General features: G+C 43.8%; 1 protein-coding gene across 1 annotated transcript; it reads right to left on the reverse strand.

The window, feature by feature from the left end:
* Window positions 1–249: 249 nt before the first annotated feature.
* LOC133454468 (zinc finger BED domain-containing protein 4-like) lies at window positions 250–21,290 on the reverse strand. The gene is made up of 5 exons (XM_061733197.1): window positions 21,192–21,290; window positions 14,720–14,845; window positions 10,107–11,908; window positions 6,169–6,250; window positions 250–528 (listed from the first exon to the last, which is right to left on the reverse strand). The coding sequence occupies exons 1-5, from the start codon at window positions 21,288–21,290 to the stop codon at window positions 250–252; spliced, it is 2,388 nt and encodes a 795-aa protein (XP_061589181.1).
* Window positions 21,291–24,243: the final 2,953 nt, after the last annotated feature.

Here is a 24,243-nt window from a genome sequence, read left to right on the forward strand (position 1 = left end):
TGAGCTCTAGCTTTTTGTTTGTGATTGTAAATGCATTAAAAAAGCACTCAGCGTCAGCTGAGTTTTCAAACACATTAACTTTATTGTTCTGTACAACCTGGAGCTTAGCTGGGAATACAGGCTGTACTTGGCTCATGCATCAACCTTCTTTATGGCGCTGAAAACTTGCCGCTGCGCAGAGACCTCTGCTATGTAATTGGGGAAAATCCCAACCTTTTTCCTTCGTAAGAGAGCATGCTGCTGGCTGCGTCAGACAATGTCACTCACGTTGCAGTCATTGTGGACGTTGGCCACAATGATGGCCGTACTTAAGCTGTAAGCTTCGGTCTCAAACTGTGGTGCGCTCTGTTTATTTTGATAAGCTTCAGATAAGCTTCTGGCCGAGCAGCTCCGGGAGTGGCTTTGAGACAAATTCCGTTGGGCGTCCTTTTTCCAAATCTTCACAATCTTAGAGTAAACCCTGTGGGAGTGCCCTTCCATGTCGTTCACCTTTTGACTTGACCACTTGGCTTCCAACACTGAGATGCCCTGATCGGCAGAGCAGAAAGGATCAGCCTTATTGACTTATTTAATATTTAAAAAATACGGTAATTGGACTTAAGAAAGAGAGTTGTGGTCGCAAGGTCTCCGGTGCCTGTCGTGGCGGCAATCCTAGAACCCGGTGGTGGACACCGGAAGTACAGGATGCCGTCAGACTGAAGAAGGAGTCCTACCGGGCTATGTTGGCCGGTGGGACTCCTGACGCAGTAGATAGGTACCGGCAGGCCAAGTGAGCCGCGGCTCGGGCGGTCCTGGAGGCAAAAACCCGGGTCTGGGAGGAGTTCTGGGAGGCCATGGAGGAAGACTTTCGGTCAGCCTCAAGGAAATTCTGGAGGACCGTTCGGTGCCTCAGAAGGGGGAAGCAGTACTCTGCCGGCACCGTTTACGGTGCGGGTGGGGAGCTGTTGACCTCGACTGGGGACATCGTCGGACGGTGGAAGGAATACTTCGAGGATCTCCTCAACCCGACTGACATGCCTTCCACTGAGGAAGCAGAGAGTGGGGACTCTGGGGCGTGCTCATCCATCACCCGAGCCGAGGTCACTGAGGTAGTTCGTAAGCTCCTCAGTGGCAGGGCACCGGGGGTGGATGAGATTCGCCCTGAATACCTCAAGTCTCTGGATGTCGTAGGGCTGTCTTGGTTGACATGCCTCTGCGACATCGCATGTAAGAAGGGGACAGTACCGCTGGAGTGGCAAACCGGGGTGGTGGTCCCTCTGTTTAAAAAGGGGGGCCGGAGAGTGTGTTCCAACTACAGGGGGATCACACTTCTCAGCCTCCCCGGGAAAGTCTACTCCAGGGTACTGGAGAGGAGAATACAGCCGATAGTTGAACCTCGGATTCAGGAGGAACAATGCGGTTTTCGTCCCGGTCGCGGAACACTGGACCAGCTCTATACCCTCCGCAGGGTGCTCGAGGGTTCATGGGAATTTGCCCAACCAGTCTGCATGTGCTTTGTGGATCTGGAGAAGGCATTTGACCGTGTCCCTCGTGCCATTCTGTGGGGGGTGCTCGGTGAATATGGAGTCCGGGGCCCTCTATTAAGGGCTGTCCGGTCTCTGTATAATCGGAGCAGGAGTCTGGTTTGCATTGCCGGCAGTAAGTCAGACTTGTTCCCGGTGCATGTTGGACTCCGGCAGGGCTGCCCTTTGTCACCGGTCCTGTTCATAATTTTTATAGACAGGATTTCTAGGCGCAGCCAGGGGCCGGAGGGGATCCGGTTTGGGAAACACAGGATTTCATCTCTGCTTTTTGCAGATGATGTTGTCCTGTTGGCTTCATCGGACCGGGACCTTCAGCATGTGCTGGGGCGGTTTGCGGCCGAGTGCGACGCGGCAGCGATGAGAATCAGCACCTCCAAGACCGAGGCCATGGTTCTCCACCGGGAAAGGGTGGCGTGCCTTCTCCGGGTGGGTGGGGAAGTCCTGCCTCAGGTGGAGGAGTTCAAGTATCTCGGGATCTTGTTCACGAGTGAGGGAACGATGGAGCGTGAGATTGACAGACGGATCGGTGCAGCGTCCGCAGTTATGCGGTCGATGTACCGGACTATCGTGGTGAAGAGGGAGCTGAGCCGAAAGGCGAAGCTCTCGATTTACCGGTCAATCTACGCACCTACCCTCACCTATGGTCATGAACTTTGGGTAGTGACCGAAAGGACAAGATTGCGGATACAAGCAGCCGAGATGAGTTTCCTCCGCAGGGTGGCTGTACGCTCCCTTAGAGATAGGGTGAGGAGTTCGGTCACCCGGGAGGAGCTCGGAGTCGAGCCGCTGCTCCTTCACATTGAGAGGAGTCAGCTGAGGTGGCTTGGGCATCTGTACCGGATGCCTCCTGGACGCCTCCCTAGGGAGGTGTTCCAGGCATGTCCCACCGGGAGGAGACCCCGGGGCAGACCCAGGACACGCTGGAGAGACTAGGGGTGATTCTCATGAAGCCAACCTAAGCTACGTCTTAGAAGATTTTAGAGACATACTCATAAAATCTTGAAATAATTCACTTTTATTTGAAAATTCACTATGTCTATTATGTGGCACAGTTCATGATTTGGTACCAAAATAGTATTTTTTATGTTTTTTAACTGATTTTGGAGTCGCAAATTCATTACCGTAATGCGTCCTAAGAAAAATGTCATGGTTTCACCTCAATTTAGCATTATAAATATTCAAGCAAGTTCATAAAAATGAATATAAATTGGTTTAAGACTGTATACTTTAACAGTTTATGATAAGATATAATGGTTTCCTACTATGTATAAAAAAATATTTGACAAAAATGGAGTGTCCGAAGATGCAGCTTTCATTACCGTTGCACTGTGTTCACGGCCCTCTGATAATCACAGTGTTTTTTTAAATAAAGTTATTTTTACCCATGATGCACCACAAAGAAGAGAGGACGAAAGATGGCGACTAGGTAGGATTGTTTGACATATTTTTATGTTGTTAATTGTTAAGTTTATCCTTACATATGCCTATTTCCACACCATAGGTGAACATTACCGTAATGTGTAATATTTCATGTTCTTGAAAAGTTATTGATAAGATAGTTTACTGGAAAGAAGGTATTAGGGAGCTCAAACTGTTGGTGAAATATTTTAGCTGAGTCATCATGGCATACTGCCATTTTAAGCTAGTTTAGGTAAATGTCATTCATTACCGTAATGTGTAGCTTTCATTACCGTGTAATGTAAAGGCCTGTTACGGTAATGAACAGTAAGATTACGGTGATGAACAGATTCTTTTATTATAATACATATAAACTTTATTTATACATTTTATTGTTTATTACACAATAATTAAACTGTTTATTATTGTCTATATTGTTATGCTAACTTATGCTAACCTATATTCTTTAATATGAAGATCAAAGGAAAGTGAATTTAAGAGGGCTGCATCGAGAGCTAGGGTGGAGAAACACAGAAATAAGATTTACAACAACCCAGAACTTCTACAGGAGTATAGGACAAAGGAAAGAGAGAGGTAGGTCTAAATAAGGGAATAGAATAACAGATTATTTTACAGAACACAAACTCACAGTCATACACTCACTCTTTCTCACACACACATTCATTCATACAATCACACTTGTACACTCTCTCTCTTACTCACACACACACACACACACACACACACACACACACACACACACACACACACACACACACACACACACACACACACACACACACACACACACACACACATCCTTGTTAACCTACGTTGCATGGCCCAAAAGTTTTTTTACCAAGTTATGGGATCCAACCTTTCTAGTGAGTCCACACACACACACACACACACACACACACACACACACACACACACACACACACACACACACACACACACACACACACACATCCTTGTTAACCTACGTTGCATGGCCCAAAAGTTTTTTTACCAAGTTATGGGATCCAACCTTTCTAGTGAGTCCACACACACACACACACACACACACACACACACACACACACACACACACACACACACACACACACACACACACACACACACACACACCTGCATTGTGAAGGCAGTTGTACAGGCATAATAACTATTACTGTAGTAGGCCAGGAAAGGTCCTTACAGTGCCAGTAAAGTAGCTGTAATAGGCTGAAGAAGTTCCTGTTTCAATAGTTGTCTGTTTCATAGCAGTTTTCAATACTGATGCTTCTCTTATTTTATCAAAAGGTATCAAAAGCGCAAGGAAAAAGGGTTGCTGAAGGCAGCAGCAGACCTGACATCCAGACAGCTACAGAAACAAAGAAAAAAATGGAGGGAAAATTCTAACAGATTTAACAAAAAGAAAAGAGCAGTCCAAAACATAATGAACGAAACTCCTCCCTCAGATGATGTGGATGAAGTAAACCCCATCAACATTAACCCTCAACCCCTACCCCGACTATCCAAAAGAGTCCTCCAACCAATACATTTAAACCATAATCAGCCACCCCAGACATCAACACCAAAGCGGAAAAATACACACAAACTGAGAGACAAACTGAGGAAGACACAAAAGACGCTCAACGAAAAAAAAAAGGAACTCGACTGTCTGAAGAAGAAAGTAAAACGGATGGAGGAACACAGATCCAGAGTGCTGCTTGCAAGTCAAGCCAAAAAGAGGAGAGAGAAGAATTTGAATCAGTGTGAGAGAAACAAAAGAAGAAGGATGGGTGATCATGTTAAAGTCTTCCTGCACAGAGATGATGTCTCCACAGTAATCAATGGTAAAATTGGGGAGGTCAGGAAGGCTGGGCAGATTTACAGGAAGAGGTTCCTCACGGATACCATGGAAAATCTCCACAAGAAATTCCTCAGAGAGAACCCTAGCCTAAAAGTCTCCCGCTCCCAGTTTTTTAAGCTCAGGCCCTTCTGGATTGTGAAACCAAGAGTGACAGACCGAGAAACATGTGCCTGTAAAATACATGAAAATTTCAGCAGCAAAGTTAAAAAATTGCACCAACTCGGGATAACAAATACAATGTCCACAACTGATCTGGTGGCTTCGTCTGTTTGTGACAAGGGAAATATTGAGTGCATGTATGGCAGGTGTGAATCCTGCAAGGATCTTACATTCTCTGTGCTCATGGATCCTACCACAAAAAATAACACTGTGTCATGGAGTGAATGGGTCACTAGGTCGACACCTACGGCGAAAAAACAGCAGGATGGCACTACCACTGAATTTGAGATGAAAAGAACAACCCTGGAAAAGAAAGTTGCAAGCATTGAGAAGCTTATCGAGCTAACAATGACAGAACTGCCCCGTTTCTGTATTCATTTGTACAACATTGGGCACCAGTTCATATCTATTAAACAAGTGAAAGAGAGCTTGACTGATAATGACGTTGTGGTCCATGTCGACTACAGCGAAAATTACACTTGCAAATGGAACAAAGAAATTAAGGACACTCACTTTGGTGGATCCCACCAGCAAGTCACACTGCACACAGGGGTGATGTACTTCAGTGGTGAAGTTGAATCATTTGCAACTGTATCTGGTAGCCTACAACACGATGCTGTCGCCACATGGGCACATTTGGAGCCAGTCCTGGATCACATTAGAACCATCCGCCCCCTGGCAAAAAACATCCACTTCCTCTCAGATGGACCGACGTCTCAGTACAGAAATAAGGTAGCCTTTTACCTGGCATCCACAGTGCCTTTTATGAAAGGCTTTAAGACTGTGACGTGGAACTTCACTGAGGCCTCCCATGGGAAAGGAGCTCCTGATGGAGTAGGAGGTGCACTTAAGAACCTGGCAGATCGTTTGGTGGCCTATGGCACAGACATCCCAAATGCTGCTGCTTTGCTGGAGAATCTGTCTAAGCAATCATCTGTCAGGCTTTTTGAGGTGACAGAGGAGAACATTGCAAAATGTGGGGAACTGGTTGCTCCATCCCTTAAATCAGTCCCAGGGACTATGAAAGTGCATCAAGTAAGCATCCTGCTCCTACATGTTTATAATTTAACATAAGGTTGTTTATTTTCATGTTTTTGCAAATAAAACTAAACTTAACTAATTTTTCTACAGGTTGTTGCAACTGAGCCAGGGAGAATCAAGTTCAGAGAAGTCTCTTGCTTCTGTAGCCGCTCTTGTGACTGTTTCTCCCCAAAGGAGTTTGTTTTCACCCACAGGGATCCAGAGGAGTCTGAAGAGACCATAAAAGTCGGAACATGGGTCCTTGTGGACTATGAGGGAGACCACTATCCTGGCACTGTAACACAGGTATGTTTAAGACAACTCATAGAGTTGAAAACAGAGAACAGAGAACATGTGTGGAAATATTCTGTTGTGAGTTCAGATGCAGGTCCACATGTGATGCCACAGGAGCCAGTCATACTTTCAAATGGGAAATGGGAGGCGGTAAGTAGGGTGAGGACTGTCCAATCACTGACATTCAGGCAGACCAATGGGCTGTTGGTTGACTTCCTTGCAGGATTACAGTAGCTAGAATAATTTTTTTCTCTGGCTCTTTTTGCTGATCATATTTCATAGGTAACACTATTGGGCCATAACAACCTTCTAAATGATTTTAATAATAATGTACAATATGTAAAATCGTAGACCCTAGCTTTAATGCTATTAATGTTCATCATTTTGGTATTTTTATATATCATTTTTATTCATTAATCCAGATTGCCAGTGGCCAGTATGAGGTTGACACCATGAGCTGTGCTGGTGACAACCGTTTCTACACCCCCTCCATAAAATTTGCTGGTGACAAGGTTTGGTACTATGCAGAAGACATCAAAGAAATTATCCCTGAACCACTGCCTTCCTCGTCATCTGCCAGGCACTTCAGTGTGGTGCCAGAGATCTGGGCTAAGTATAAAAAAGCATAATTTGTGACATCACAGACAACACAGCTATGGGGTTGGTTGCTTGGGATTAAACTGAATATGATAATGCAATGTATTATACAGTATATGTCGTTCTGAGTTGATTTGTCTTGTTTTAATTGTTAATATGTAGTTAATGTAGTTAATGTAGTTATGAATTGTTCACTACCGAAACATTATTATTCATTACCGATATACTTTTTTCATTACCGCAATGTATAATATTTGATGATTTATTGAAATTACATGAATTAATTACCCTTAATGTTTAATCCCTTAATAAAATGTGTCAGACCCTTTATACTGTGGTTGTACTGTTTCTTCAATTTAATGATTTAAAACAAAATCACAATGAAAATTGTCGTGAAAAACGTTTTTCATGTTACGGTGATGAAATAATTGTTCGCATTAAAATAATATTTTTTGTTAATAATGCATATTTTGGGTGATACCTGCTACCCTTGAGCATATTGAAGTCCTTGCTGTCAAAAAAAGGTGAATTTTTCTTTTGTTTGTTTCATATTTCTTAATCAAAAATGTGTTACGGTAATGAATTTATTTCCTCAAAGTGTCGTTAAAAATGTCTGAAAATACCTCAAAAATGTGCATATGGGTTATAATTTCAATTTGAATAGTGAAATTAGATCCTATTTTATAAAGAGAGGGGGGAAATTTGTATATACAATGTTTTTTTATTTTTGCTATTAGTTGTACCATGTTCATGAGATTCACCCCTATGTCTCTCGGCTGGCCTGGGAACGCCTCGGACTCCCCCCGGAGGAGCTGGAGGAAGTGTCTGGGGTGAAGGAAGTCTGGGCATCCCTGCTGAGGCTGCTGCCCCTGCGACCCGGGAACGGATAAAGCGGTGGACGATGGATGGATGGATGGATGGATGGATGGAATTAAGAAAGAGGAATGCAACATTGGCTTTTTGTAACACTTTCACATATCTCATCAGTGCATTAATTATATTATTCAATAAGGCATTTTTACAGCTTTACTACTTGTTTTAGTTTATACTTCTCTGTGCTGTAAATCTTCATTTGCTATTGAATATCTAATTTCCACCTACTCCACGCCATGTTAGGTACTCCATCAATGGTGTTGGTTGTAATTAAGGATTCTGTCTTTTTCAAGTGAAAGGATTCATTACTTTATTGAAAAAAGCCCTTGTTAAGTGAGGCATTGATAATAGTCTTCACGAGGTTCACCCTCCAGGATTGCAGTGTTTTGCTCAGTTAAGCCAGGTAACTCAAAAACAGCCTGACAGAGTTGTATCTCCTTTGGATACAGGATGTAACAACTAGTGTCCGACCGATCAGCCTTTTTTTGATTATTTCGATCACAGATTAGGGGGAAATCAAAAAGACCGATAGCCGATATCAGCCGATACGATTATTACCCTTTTTTACCTTTTTGGGAGAAAACTAATTTCAATACAAGAATTAATTTAAATGAACAATTTATTGCTTTAACTAGAACATTCTTAATACAAAAAGAAAATGCATTCCTCAATAATGATAAATAAAAACAAAGCTGCATGGGAGAACTTAAATAAGAGGAATCTTCAAACTGTAACTCAAACTGTGTAAAGTGTAAACAATAACTCAAAGAACACCACAAGTCAAACCCTCAGGTTCAATACTCCCAGTTAAGAAGCGCAAGGTTGTGGTGCAGAAAGCAGAGTTGTTCTGCATGCTCTCCAGTGAGACGGTTTCTTTTTTTCTCATATACCGTATTTTCGCGACCATATGGCGCACTGTGTGGAAAGGCGCACCCTCAGTTTTGTGTGTCATTTTTGGTTTTAAAACACACATATGGCGCACCGACCCAAAAGGCGCCGTCTACGGAGACGGAGCTGCACACACGCACGCTGCAGAACACACACGCGCTAAAAATACAGCGGAAGCAAAACTTAGTTTGATATTTTATTTCACTTTTCACATCAATCAAACCCTTCAAAGGTTCATATTCTGTTTCTGCATTAAAGAATTTAAAAAAACCACCGGGTTGCTGCACAAACCTGTCTCAGCCACTGATCATCTCCTCATCCATCCAGCCCTTTTCATTTCACTCTGGCTGGAAAAGTCTCTTTAGGGAACGCTTTTCTTTTAAAAATCCCGACCGCGGCGGTCCCGGGTCCCGCTCCCCGTCTGCTCCCTCGCGCTGGACCGGGTCCCGGGTCCCGGTCCCGGTCCGCCCCCCCCCCCGCGCTGGTCCCGCGGCGGTCCCGGGTCCCGGGACCGCCGCGCTGGACCCGCTCACACACACGCGCTGTCGGGGAGCCGGTACCGGGTTGTATGCGACAGGAGCTCCGTTAATTCAGCTGCCAGTCCGAATTTCCAGACCTGTCTCAGCTTCTTGATCATCATCCTTTCATCCAGCCCCCTCTTTTCATTCACCCTATATGACTCCGGCTGGAAACGTCTTATGCAAAGTTTTTATTTTAAAAATCCCCACAGTTTCTGTCCATCAGCTGCGCCAGGCAAGCGCCACATAAACCAGTAAGTGTGTGTCGCGCTGCGAAAAACACCCGCGCATGTCGGGATCCGGTACCGGGTTTATAACCGACAGATTTGGCTGCAAATTTCGGAGGGTGAAGCTGATCTGACCTGAGACAGACCCCAGAAATCTCTGCTCGTAAAACGGCCGGGAACCAGGTCATCGGACCCGCTTTGGGAACCAGGAAGTCGGCTGCATCAGCGCGCATCACCGCGCTGCTGCAGCCGCGGCTTTAACCGGGGAAAGTGACCGCTTCCGACCGGCCGGGACCGGAGGAGCCCACATGGACTTGTAGTAGGGACTCCCGGGGTAAGAGCACCGGCACTTCAGCCGGATCTGCCCCGGGATGCGGCGATCGGACCCGCAAACCCACGGCAGGTGCATCCTCGGTTCTGACATGCAAAACACACGCGCTGCAGAACACGCACACACAAGTGTGCTTATTTAAATAGAGCGGAGCAAAACTTAGTTTGGTTGTATTTTACACATCAAGCAAATCCTTAAAAGTTTTCATCATCTGTTTCCGCATTAAACAGCTCAGTGGATGGTCTCATTCACGTCGCAACTCACGGGGGTTTCACCCGCCCCCTTCTCTTTTTACCGTTCTCATGGCCGGCCTTACATTACCGTAATTCAGGTAATAGACACGGCGCACCGTTTCTTAAGGCGCCCGGCACATTTAAAAAAAAAAAAAAAAAAAAAAGTTGCGCCTTATGGTCGCGAAAATACGGTATGTCTGAAACTTCACTGAAGACGCGCTCACTCGGTACGGAGGAAGGTGGTGGTGTCAGATACCTTCTAGCGAGTGGAGCAAGGTGCTTGAAGTGTTTTTCATTCTGCCTCCACCACTGTAGAGGATCACCCTTTTTTCTGTCAATCACTGGCTCTCTTAGGTAGCGATGCAGCTCTTCGTCAAGGTTTTCGTCTAATGGGCCACCCACCGCATGCCGTCCTAGCAGAACCTGGTACATGTCATCTATCCGTTGCTTTTTTTGGGGCCCAGGGTCATCATTTTCACCTCCATGTGCTGCAGCCTGCTGTTCAACGTCCTCATGCTCGGAGTCTTCACTCGATTCTTCTGAAGCAGCAACGTCGATTGCGTGCACATCCTCCTTCAGCCATTCTTTGGCTTTGCTCAATGTGGTGTCAGAGGAGAAGGCGTGAGACTTGAAGCGGGGATCTAAGAGACATGCCAGCACCACAACTTTGGTTTCTTCCAGTTTTGAGAAGCGTCTAACAAGGCTGTCCCTCATGGCCACTCTGAGGGTTCTGATTCCTCTCCCATTGGGATCTTCGACTTCAAGCAGCATCTTCAGTACCGTCACACTGGGAATACTGCAAGAAGTAGAAGAGTCATAACTGCTTACATCCTTAGTAACCTCCTCCATTGGGAGGAGAGTGACAATCAAATTGGATACAAGTTCCCACTGATGAGCTTCAGGAATTGTGAACCCTCCATGGTCACTGGCGTAGAGGCTGAGGGCACGCTTCTGCTCAAGCATTCTTTGCAGCATGTGGAGCTCTGAGTTCCATCTTGTTTGGACTGCTTGGATGACATTGTGTTGCTCAATACCAAGGTCTTGTTGAATGGCCTTCAGACGTTTCTTGGCAAGGATAGAGTGGTTGAAATGGGTCGCACAGGCCTTCAGCATGGCGATGACGTCTATAACTGCTCTCTCAGTTTGCAGGGCATCACGCACCACCAGTTGTAGTGTGTGTGCTGTGCAGCTGAAGTCTGGCAGTTCAGCAACCTTCATCGCTTTTACAACATTGGCTCCGTTGTCTCGCAGAACAAGCAGGACACGTTCATGGTCTATCCCCCAGGAATCAAGCATGCCCAGGAACACTTCTTTCAGATAAAGGTGTGTGTGAGACTCTAACATCACCTTGGTGTTTAAAACCACCTGCTTTCTCCTCCAGTCATTGTCAATGAAGTGGCATGTAAGGCTCATCAATGACTCTGTTGCCCCAGACCAGCAATCTGTAGTGAAGGCGAGTGAGTGGCCAGCATTCTGTGGTTGGATCAGGGCTTTAAGCTTAGCGTTGACCTTTTCAGCAAGAGGTGGAAGCATAGTTGTACGATAATACTTTTCGGTTTTCAGCATGTACCTGGGTTCAGCTTTTGCCATCAGTCGCCTAAACCCATGATGCTCCGCAATGTTGAAAGGTTCGTTGTCAGTTACAATCATCTCGATGATTAATTTGTCAAATTCTCTAGACCTGTCATGTGAATTGTCCCACTTTTTGTGTGATTCAAGAGAGTCCTGAAGGTTCACCTGAATGGGTTTACTACTTGCAGGGGCAGCCTTTCTCTTCTTTTCATCTTCTTCCTTCTTTTTTGCTTCAGTGTACAGTGCCTTGTGACAGCTTTGAAGATGGTTCCATAGGTTTGTGGTATTCTGATTCTTTTTTACATCTGATCCTGTGCTGGGGCTTTCATTGCATGTATTGCAGGTTTTTTTGCCTGTTGCTGCAGATTTGGTGAAATAGTCCCAGACAACACTCCTACGCCGTCCTTCTGTTGCTGCCATCTGCAATGACAGGAGGTTGAGAGTCAATGATTTAATTGTTGTTTTATTAACATGTACAAACAATTGCAACATTGCAATTTGCAAGCTTGTAGATTGGCTATTTTATCATTTTATTATTTAATATATCCTATCAATGGGAAGTAAAATATGTCTTTCATACATCCAATACTGACAATAGCCCTCTACAAGACTACAACTATGAGCTTGTAGATTGGATTTTCTAATCGTTTTTTTTTTTATATATTTTAATTCATTTATCCATCCTATAGATTTGAATGTAAAGTATGTCTGAGATAATTTATTGTGGAGTAAATGTCCAAAAATGCATGTTCTGGTCCTGGTTTTACCAGGAGGAGCTGCTCTGAGCAGGAGGGGCCCCTTAGAGCACCTTTATATTAAATTGTAGGTGCAGGGACTATGACGCCATGTCGTCTTGTTTGACTTTGTTTTGATGATAGTGAATGATTTCATGTGGCCACATTTAAGCAACACTAGGTGACGTTTCTCAGCGCTGGAAGAAAAAAGCCTGAATTATGGTTCCACGTTAAATTGACGCAGAACCTAGGCCGTAGGGTACGCGGCAACGCGCGCTTACGCCGTAGGCTCTGCGTTGGTGTAACGCAGAACCATAAATCAGCCTAAATGCTGGGCTGCGCGTGTCGCGCTGAGCGTCTCCTCAGTTCTCCGGAGCCGTGCGAAGAGAAAACATCCCCTCCCGTCTTTACTAAACCGATTTGCTTTGAAAAGAGTCGCGTAACAACCGCGCGGATGAGCTCATGGCGCAAACAGGCCGAGTTTGGAAAAGTTAAAGCGAGCGGCGGTGCCGGACAGCAGCGCCGACACCTGCAGCTGGTCGGGGGCCAATGATAATGCACACACGACAGCACGTGACTGACATGTGTAACAGGGAGGGTGCGCTTGTTTTATGTCTCAGAGAAGGAGAGATGAGACGAGAGAGCGAGAAAAGCCTGTAATTTAAAAATTTGAAAACAAATTTGAAAAAAAAATTTATAATAAAAAAAAAAAATTCAGGCGTGATTTAGCAGTGGCGGCCCGCCACTGCTAAATCATAGCCGCCACGCCTGAATTTTTTCAGGCCTGAATGAATGTAGAGGAAACACTGCTTTATAAACGTTGCAGTTCAGTCATCTTACTTTATACACAGCCGCGTGTTGCTCATGGAAGATTTTCTTCTCCGTTGACGGCGGTCGGCGGAGCAGCAGCCGAGTCTCCTCTCCTCAGTCTCCTGTTGAGCATTATATGAGAACGCCATTATATTTTACATGTCGAGAGACGACATAAAGCTTTTTTCTCATTAGTACGCCATTATATTTTACATGATATTCATTATAACGAAAGGATTACCTGAAAAACAAGAGGACTGTTCTTCCGTGGCTGGTGAAGTGATGAGTGAACGGCTCTTGACGGAGCCGAGTCAGTGACGCTATATATCACCGTTGAACCGTACTCTACCGAACTTTCAATGAGAGAGACTTACTGTATATTGTTCCACTTTGATCATTTAAGAACTATACAGCAGATTTTAAAAATATTTTCAAAAATGTAAATATAATATATGCACTTTATGCAGCCGATTTTCTTAAAAAAAAAATTAAAAAAAATAAAAATAATTTTTTTTTGATTTTTTTTTGGGGGGGGCCGATATCGATTTATTAATAAAATTATGAATATCGAATTCGATAATCGGCCACGGCCGATTATCGGTCGGACACTAGTAACAACCTGTGACCTGGATGTTGTCCTCACTTATTACTTCATGCAATCTTCACCAAACTGAACATTTTGTGAGAAAAACATACCTATGAAACTGAAACTTTTACAATACTGTAATCGATAAAAGAGGATATTAGACTGTAATGAGAAACCCACTAAAGATATATAGAGTTAACCTATTTTCCTTTCACATTCAATTCGTGACTTGCCAAGCGTATTACTAAAAAGTTTTCTTCCCTATTACTTTAATAGAAAACCAAATTTAGTCGGTATTTTTTCCAAATACATTTTCTGTTTTAAATCAGTTTCTGTAAACACAATGTCGAGATGGTAGCACTGGCTCGGAAGGCCTAGGTATAATTTTTGAAGTCAAACTTTTGTTTTGCTTTGTAATTGATACTCCTCACTTATTTTATTCTGGTTTCTCCTTCAGTTAGCCTTCAAATGTATCTTTAACCAAATTGAGCTGAGGTAGGGAGAGAGTGAGAGAAAGAGACAGTTAGTAGGCAGATAGTGCAGGATCGGGATTAGGCTTTACAGTAGAAATCTCAGCAACATGTTAGCTTCTGTTTTGGATTTACACCATCACCATTATTTAGGCAGCATGCACACACTAACTGTCTAATTAAGCATTCAGCTGTGCTCTTTATTGACTTTGAGGTCATTTTCACTCTGGTGCTCACAATGCAGTGATTTAAGGAGTACATCACAAGAATAGTTATGGACAGCAGCTTTTGTAAAATTTTTAGTTAGAACACTTATATAGGAATTTAACTACTTTCCTCATCTGCAATTTTTCTCAACCTAATAGTCTCCAAAGTAACTTTTCCTCAGTTGATGTGATTAATTTTGGGGCTAATTTTACCGAATGCAATCAACCATTCTTCCCTTGTCTCTGAAGGGTACCTTGATCCCACATTTTCCAGACTCTACACTGTCCCACTTGCCCCGGTACTAACTGCCCTACGATTTTAATAACATCTTAGACACCTTACCCTCAACAATTAATAGAGATACACTTAACAAGGATATTTAGCATCTTTGGAGGGGGGGGGGGGGCCTTGTCAAATATGATACGTCGTCGACCTTGGGCGGGGTGATGGCGGTGCCCGGGTCCTGGCGGGGTTCGCCGTGCTGCCCGTGGGGGCTACCTGGCGGTGCTGGACCCCCCGAGGAGTGGGAAATGGTGTGTATGTAAGTGTCCTGCGATGGAAGATGCACAAAATTTTGGGCCTTACGTATTGTATGAGCTACGGGCATGGGTGTACAAAAATGGGCTCAATAGGGCCACCTATTTTATGTTTTTTGACACACCCCAGAATATGCCTTGACCTACGGCAATGACATTTATGTGTCCATTGTATCAGACAACGTCCTACAAAAAAGTCTCTTGGACCCATGCTCTAACTCACACAGTACGCAGACCACACGCCATCACTGACGCTGTCACTGACGTGAAACCTCCCGAAAATTGTAACTACGCGTTGAGGCGACGCGGACCACACGCAGACCGAGAGGGCTGTGATTGGTTCGCTTGGTAGCAACGCATTTCCGGTTTCCGGTTTGAAGCAGTCGTGAACTTTCAGCGCTTTTTTTTCCTGTATGTGTGATTTTTTTTTTTTTTTTTGTTTTTTTGCACAATAGTTGTCCTTATCTCTTTGATTCACTGTGACCGGAAAAAGTCGGATAAACCATTCAGGAAAAGATCGCTAACTAGCGGTCGCGGGGGGTACTGCACCACAACGAAATGGAGTGACGGAGAAGTCCGAAGGGTTCACGATGGCGTCACGGCGACGGCGTGTGCTCTGCGTTTTTTTTTTTGTGGGATTTATTGGCTTCTAAGTTACTGTAGAAATATATTTTTATGAAAGTATATTTTTAACATGCTCGAAAAAACTCACCAAATTTTGCACACGCTTCCAGAGTTGTGAAAAATTACGTATTTTATGGGCGAAAGGCATGGGTCGACAAGAATGGGCTCCATAGCACCACCTATTTTATGTTTTTTGAAGAGCCCCACAATATGGTTTGACTTACAGCAATGACCTTTAAGTGTCTATTGTATCAGACAAAGCTCTACAAAAAAGTATCTTGGACCCATTCTCTAAGTTTCACAGGAAGTCTGGCATTTTCAACAGAAAGTCATTTTTCATGAATTCTGGTAATTTCCAGGCCTCGTATTTTAACCAACTCCTCCTAGAGATTTTATCGGATTGGCTCTCAACTTGGTTTGTACAATCTAGACACATGGCTGACGCTAAATTGCGAAGCTTTTAAGTTTTTACCAGAGGGCTTGACCGTAGTGATCCGGCGAAGTTTGAGGTCATTTTTTAGGCTCGCTATGAATCATCAATTGGCTGTAATTCAGCAATACCTGATTTGATGTGGTCGAAAACATATGTGCATGATTTTAGACTGAGCCTGAAGACATCTATGGTGGAATATTCAGGGTCGGTTGTAGCGCCACCTGTTGGCACCAGGATTTGTCATGTCTTGTAGTATGCATCTGTGCTCCAAGCGAGATGAGTGTATTGATTTCAAAGCTGGTCACATAATAGGTAAGACATTGCCGATGACTGACAGAGAAAACTAACTTTTTATCAAAGCGCGTCGCCGTTAGAGGTAGTCATTTTTCGGTGTCTCGCCATGAACATAAAAGTTGTTTTAACTTTCAAATACTTGGTCCAAATTGACCCAAAATCAATACATTTAATCAGGCTTCCATTCTGAACAAGTGGATATGACAATCTTGGATGAACTCCATAGCGCCACCTTTTGGTCAGGTATACATTTTTCATCAAATGATGTGCTGTAATTGCTGTTTCGTTCATCCAATCACAATGAAATCCACACATATTATGGTCATAAGGGTCCTTATTGACTGTGTCGCGTATCGTGGTCATAACTTTAACGAAATTGCCATTTTATGTCACTCTGAATTTCTGGTAAAATAATCATTAAAAATCACTGTTTTTTGTGTTAGGACAATTAAATGTCAGATTCAGATACCTTTCGACAGGACTAAAAAAATCATACGCTGGTACATATCGGTTTTGGAGAACTTTTTCACTCACTTTTTCCAAAATATGTATTCATCTTCAAATAAATCATAACTTTGTCATGCCATGTCCAATTAACTTCAAACTTCGTAAAAATATTGTTTACTATGATGTGAAAATGTCCTTTTGATTTTTAATGAATTTTTATGTTAAATCCATTGGATTTACAGCCAGCTGGCTCTCTGTGCCAGCTCCTGCACTAGGAGCGCAGGCCGAGGGGGAGGAGGAGAGCCGAGGGGGAGGGGGGGGGACGTTGTTGCGCGCGCAGCTCCCGCGGGGGGGGCCAGGCATTGGAGCTGACGTTAAGCCCCATGCGTTCAGCGCGGCCGCCATCTTGGATAAGGCGCCGATGCGCTCGCCATCTTGGAGGGGCTTGTAATTACCCGATGTGAGTAGCTACCCGATTGGAGTCACACATGCGCAGTCGCTTGGACAAACTACAGTTACGTCGCCAGACTTGATAGACAAGATCTAAACACACACTTGTTTTGATATACACTACTCACAATAAGTTAGGGATATTATTATTTATATGATTGCTTTTCCTATTTGGTCTGAATTTTAATTAAATAAGTAAAAGTTCCCTTTGATATTACTAATGATGAATGAGAAGAAACACCATTTTAATATTACCCCCAAAATGTAGACAATAAAAATAGTGTCTCACAATATCCCTAACTTTTATTTATATATATATATATATGTATATATATATATATATATATATATATATATATATATATATATATGTATATGTATATATATATATATATATATATATATATATGTATATATATATATATATATATATAGTGTGTGTGTGTTTAGATATGATCATATATAGAGAGAGATGCATAGATATGTAATTTTTACCCGATCTTCACGCGGTTTGGTTTGTTACAAACGGCAGGGATTTAGTTATGATACATAACGCTGTCACACATTAAAAATACGTACTTTTATGCTGAAAGACTTTGTATTATGCTCTTTTACAAAGACATATGGTATGGCATGTTGATAAATGTATAAATTAATTAATTTTATAAAGAAACAAGTTTGATTGTTAATTTGAATTTATTTGAAGGGGTGAGGGGTGTGTTGTTGTATTTATTTATATTTATTTATTTATTTTTTCTTTCTTTCTTATTAATATTATTTATTTTATTTAATTATTGTTTTGAAAAGTTAAAAAAGGGCAAAATATTGATATTCCTATTGTTATTGTAAATCTTTTTTTTTCTCTCATTGCCCTCAAATATATCTATAAAAATAAATCCAGGTCATTCCAGGGTCTTATGCTACCCTATTAGGCTTGCAACTGGGGCTGGGGAACTAAAACCCTTGAAAAAGAACTGTTTTGCAGCTTCTTGCGTATGCTGGCTGTAACTGTAACTCTGTAACTCCAGTGTAGTTAATTTAGTCTGGAGTGAGGAGGCCCATTCAATATGGCGGCGACGCTACATTATGTTCCAGCATGTCATGAGGCGTCTAAGTATATACGTCGATGGGGCGGAGGGGGGGTTATACGCGCGCAGCTCCTTGCCCCCACGGGATTTATTTAGACTCAATTTATTTTCCATTTACTATTCATTTTTGTGAATAATTTACCCATCCAAATGAGTGAGAGTGAACTTTGTAATATTATAAGTCATCTTGGCTTCCTATTGTTCATTTTTCATTGTCGTTTTTTTTTTTTTTTTTTTTTATAGCAAAAGGTGCAAATAAAAAAATATACACCGTCGGAATTCGGAAATTCACGATTATTTCTTCATCCACTGCATTATATGCAGTGGATGCGTTCAGGGACAATTGGAATGTACTGTATTTGGCAAGAATTGACCATTGTGGATTCTCCTGTTTACTGGTGTGATGAGTGATATCTAAATATTGTAATCTTTAATTACCAACTTCATCTAATTCATGTCTTTCATCTAACCTCAGTAGTGTGAGATATTATTTCAATGGGAAACTGCACACAAACCCAGCGGCGGTTGGTGTTGTTTTTCCTAGGGGAGGACTCTACCAGACTACAAAATAGAGGTAAAATCATGTTCTAAGGTATCATATCTGTGTATTTGAATTAATGCCATTGATAATAGAAAACTTTGTGCCTCAAGCCCCACAATACAGTTTGACGTACATCCACGAAAATCGGTACTCACCTGTATCATGTTGCAATTTAAAGAAAAGTCTCTTGGCGCCATGGCCGAAACCGAAAACATGAAGTCGGCCATTTTGAACATTTTGAATTAATCGTGTAATTTTGGCGCAATTTATGCCATTTCTTCAGCCGTTAATATGGCCCGAACCGTAACGTACCCCCAGGTGTGTTATACATCAACATGTGGTCTCAATCCTGCGACGACGCGCATTACTTTTCTCATTCAAAAGCATTACCATGGCGACGCTAAAAAATGCCAAAAAGCGCGCCCCCCCTTCATCTGATTGGTCCGTATTTGATAGTGTAATGGAAAATGTTGGTATAACACTGTCTGTTGCCTGTTTTCAAGTAAACATTCCTATGCCGAGGTCATGCTCCTTTGACACAGAGCCTGGCACGGTTGCCAGGGTGATGGGTGATGTTTTGTCTAGTTTCCCAGCTTCCCAACTATAAGATAACTTTTCTTTAAGCACATTCAGCTCACTCAGGACTGACGGTTCATGTGACCGGTTGGACTGTGTGGCTCCATTCAATTGAATGTTTGTCCTCTATTCATTAAATCTTCAGAAAGACAGCTGAGGTGTCCTGACATTCTTTTTGAACAACAATTTTTGCCACCACAATTTGGCGACCACGAAGGGACCTCATCTGTGGGCGGATTTTTCTCTCCTCCGGGTTGGAAGGTGATTTAAGAGCATGCAAACAACCTCTGTACTCCCCCATCAAGTGAAGGTCGAGAAGAGGGCCTGACGCCCGGAGAGGGAGAGAAGGTCCCCCCATCGACAGAGGTCAAACGAACCCAGTGGCTTCAGAAACGCCTCGCTGTTCTTTCGGGTAAGTTTTGGAAAGAAAACGGCCGAAATAAGCTGCGCGCTAACGTCTCCTCTCTGCCTATTCAGCTGATGTTGCCAGGAGTGCTTGGAACCGGGGAGGAATGGTCCAGCCGGGGTCTGAGTACTTGGGCTGTTTATTACTGACCTAGGAGTTAGTGAATCAGGCAATTGGCCGAGGATCTGGGATCCATTGGGACCCCATTAAGTTTGCGAGAAGAAAAGACCCCTTGGCGGACGCTTTTCGGTGCAACATCGGCTGTAGGTCGCCAGACGTGACGGATCACGAGTGCTTCTGTAGCCGTGGTTTGAGAGGTGAAGGTACCTCAGGTTCAAGTCCTGGGGTGAAGGTACCTCGAGTTCAAGTCTCGAGGTGAAGGTACCTTAGGTTCAAGTCCTGAGGTGAAGGTACCTCGAGTTTAAGTTTCGAGGTGAAGGTACCTCAGTTTCAAGTCCTGGGGTGAAGGTACCTCGAGTTCAAGTCTCGAGGAGAAGGTACCTCAGGTTCAAGTCCTGGGGTGAAGGTACCTCGAGTTCAAGTCTCGACGTGAAGGTACCTCAGGTTCAAGTCCTGAGGTGAAGGTACCTCAAGTTCAAGTCTTGAGGGCTCTGGATTCGGGGAATCGGAGTTGCCAGACAGGGTCTGGGGGCGGCCTAGAATGCCTAATTCTAGGAGGTGAAGGAGGTTTGTGTTTGTGCTCTGAGCTGTCTGTTAATGTCTGGCTAACAATCTTGACTGTCTGGAGGATGACAAATAATTTTGAGAAATAATTGGAGTTGGAATGTTTTTCTGTTGATAAAGTTGGGTAATCCGAAGTACTACCTTCTTCTGTAGGATTTAAAAGATGCAGGACTCCAGTCAAATCTTAACCGTGACATTTCCTTTTATATATATGTATTTTTTTTTATTTTACTTATCCAACTATCTCTGTGAGAGAGCTGCGCGAGTGTTCCGGCTGTTGTGACGTCACAGACCCTGATAAGCGGAAGACCTTGGTTAGCCATCGTGTTTTTTTTTTTGTTGTTTTTTTTCCTTCTGAAAACTTGGACTCGCAACACGTCTGAGAGGATCAAATAATCAGCTGTGGGGGCCAGTTTTCAACAAGCCTGGGAGTAATTTTTTCCGAAGGACCAGATTTGTCAGCACTAAATGTGAAGTATATGATAGTTAATTATGGAAAAGAATAAAACCCACAACCTTTGTCGGAACTGTGGGTCAGACAACTTAAATTTTCCCAAAATAATAATAAAAAAAAAAACAAGAAACAGGAAGTCTGAGCGTTAAACAGCTGGAGGCTTTGCAGGTTAGACAGAGGCCAGTTATCACTTGCTAAAAAGAAAAATGAAAAACAAATTTAGATAGATTGGAATGTGGCTGAGTGAGGCAGACACCCAAACAGACTGTGCCCCAGTGTGTGAAGCTGGACCTGGTCTGGACTCTGCGCCCCCCCCCCCCCCCCCCCTCCCCAACTAGCGCCCGGACCTCAAGCAGAGCTCACCGGCGCCTGCACTTCACCCAGCTGCGTCCGTTTGCCCCCCAATGCCCACAACCCCACCCGTGGGAGCCCCCCTCCCCCATCTTCACCCGTTTTACCCATCGGAAAGATGAGGAAAAGTGCTGGAAAGACTGGCCGTCTAAAGGACATTTTTGACTGGCAGAAAGCCTGCGATCACCAGGAAAAGGGTGAGACTGTTGCTGCAAAAAAGGCTGAAAGAGAGAGCGACGGGAGAGGCAGAACACAGTGAGGGCCCGTGACGTCACAGACCGCTGCCGTGCCCAGAGAAGGAAGAGAGCCCTGAGACGCGGGAGAAGGCGGGCCGGACTGACTAGGGGTGGCGGAGAAAGCTGGTGAGGTGGCCAGCGGACACGCGGAGGCCGGCTGTGGGATCTGCAGAACACGTGAGCTCCAAAATACACAAATACACAAGAACCTTGTTTTTCATTTATTGTAATAATTGTCATTAAATTTAATCAGATTTAATTAATCTGAGCACCGTCCAGTATTTGGGACGACTGCGCCGTAGTTTCGAGGGAGCTATTAATGCTCACTTTTGTTCCCAAAGAACACAATTTTTTCTCCACAAAGGAAACGTTGATCTGGCAGGCAATCGTAAGTACACTCTGACTGCCTCAAAGATTTAACAGGAACATTTAACGTTTAACAGCAATTTGCAGATCTGGATTTTATGTTTAATGTCCAGAAGGAAGGGAAATCAGCACACTCGTCTGTTTAAGATTAGATTATGATTTAAGATTATAACTAGTGCTGTCCAAGTAAACGCGTTAACAATGCGTTAACTTCACGTCCTCTTAACGCCGACAATTTTTTTAACGCATGAGATTAAAAAAAAAAAGGCGCAACATTTCTGGCGCTCGTCGGCACCCGTAGCCTAAGGAAACGTATGGTGGATTGAAAGATGGAGAAAAAAAAGGGACTTTTAAACGGTTAGTTCACTTTCAAAAAGATGCAGATGGTTCGCTGGACAAGACTTAAGTTATTTGCATGTACTGTCGATTTGAAATGAATTACCATCGAAGTACGTCGAGTCTCAAATACCTGCAGCCAAACACACGAGCAGAGAGCGCCGCGACACGCACCGTACCCTACGCCGTAAGCTCTGCGTTGGTGTAACGCGGAACCATAAATCAGCCTAAAGAGGGCAGCGCGCCGCCCCCCCCCCTCGTCAAAAGCAGACAACGCTGTAGCAGCTTGCAAAAAATGACCAGTCAAATCAAACTTTATTTGTTAAGCGCTTTTTGTGGAAAGTTGAATAAACAATTCAATTCAATTTTATTTATATAGCGTCTAATACAACAGATGTTGTCTCTAGACGCTTTCCAGAGATCCAGAACATGAACATAAACATAAACCCCCGAGCAATTATTATATAAACAATGGCAGGTAAAAACTCCCATAGTGGGAGAAAAGCCTTAAGCCAAACAGTGGCAAGGAAAAACTCCCCTTTAGGAGGGAAGAAACCTTGAGCAGGACCAGGCTCATAAGGGGGGACCCTCCTGCCGAAGGCCAGACTGGGGGAGTCAGGGACATCAGCAGCACACAGCAGGCAGGTGGAAGCAGCAGCGGGATGACCAGAGGTGGGGGGGGGGGGCGTCAGCAGCACACAACAGTCATGTGGAAGCAGCAGCGGGATGACCAGAGGGGGGGGGGGGGTGCAGGCAGGCGGAAGCAGCAACAGCAGACATCCACGTAGGCAGGTGGAAGCAGCAACGGGATGACCGGGGATGGGGAGGGGGGTGGGAACAGGTTTGTGCATGTTTGCAGGCTCCAGCCTGCAAACATGCACAAAAGAGAAAAAAGGGGGGCCGGCACAAGAAACTACAGGAACGATGGACAAAAATGATAGCTATGAGATATTTATAATAAATAAAAATGGTAATGGAGAAGAGAGGCAGGGAAAAGGAGAGGAGAAGAAGGGTGAGAGGGACCGCCCAGCGGATCATGTCGGTGCCCCCCTGCAGCATAAGCCTAGATGGCATATCTACCGCGAAGCTATATTTGAGACTAACTATTATAGTCTTGTTCTATAGCTGCAACTATGACTACTGACTCTAACACACTAGAGTTTACACTACCTAGAGATTTACCAACACCAGCTAGAGGTTTACTAAACACTAACTATAGGCTTTACTAAACAGAAAGGTTTTAAGTTTAGTTTTAAAGGTGGAGGTGGTGTCAGCCTCCTTAACCCAGATTGGAAGTTGGTTCCAAAGTAATGGTGCCTGATAGCAGAACGCCCGCCCTCCAAATCTACATTTAGATACTCTAGGAACTACGAGTAAACCTGCACCCTGGGAGCGGAGAGCTCAAATCTTGTAAATACTGCGGAGCTAAGCCGTTTTGGGCTTTATATGCAAGTAATAAAATTTTAAATTGAATTCTGAATTTTACAGGTAGCCAATGGAGCGACGCTAACACTGGAGAGACGTGGTCTCTCCTGCTGATTCCTGTCAGCACTCGTGCTGCTGCATTCTGGATCAGCTGGAGCCTATTCAGCAAATTACTTGGACATCCTGCTAACAACACATTACAGTAATCCAGTCTAGAAGATACAAACGCATGAACTAGATTTTCTGCATCACTCTGCGAGAGGATTTTCCTAATTTTTGCAATATTACAGAGATGGAAAAACACTATTTTACAAACCTGATTAACATATGGTTTAAACGACAAATCCTGATCGAAAACAACACCAAGGTTTCTCACAGTTGCACTGGAAGCCATCGCAACACCATCTAGTCCCTTCCTAAGATGCTCTGGACCAAGAATGATAACCTCTGTTTTATCTGAATTTAGAAGCAAGACATTTCTGGACATCCAGTCCTTGATGTCCCTAAGACATGCCTGAAGTTTAACCAACGGTTCTGTCTCATCCGGCTTCATAAATGGTAAATGGTAAATGGCTTACACTTATATAGCGCTTTCCAGCTGTACTCCTACAGCCCAAAGCGCTTTACACTGCAAAAATTCACCCACACACTCACATATTCACACACCGGTTGTCGGCGGAGCTGCCATACACAACGGCGCT

This window comes from Cololabis saira, chromosome 11 (assembly GCF_033807715.1).
Source record: "Cololabis saira isolate AMF1-May2022 chromosome 11, fColSai1.1, whole genome shotgun sequence".
NCBI lineage: Eukaryota > Metazoa > Chordata > Actinopteri > Beloniformes > Belonidae > Cololabis > Cololabis saira.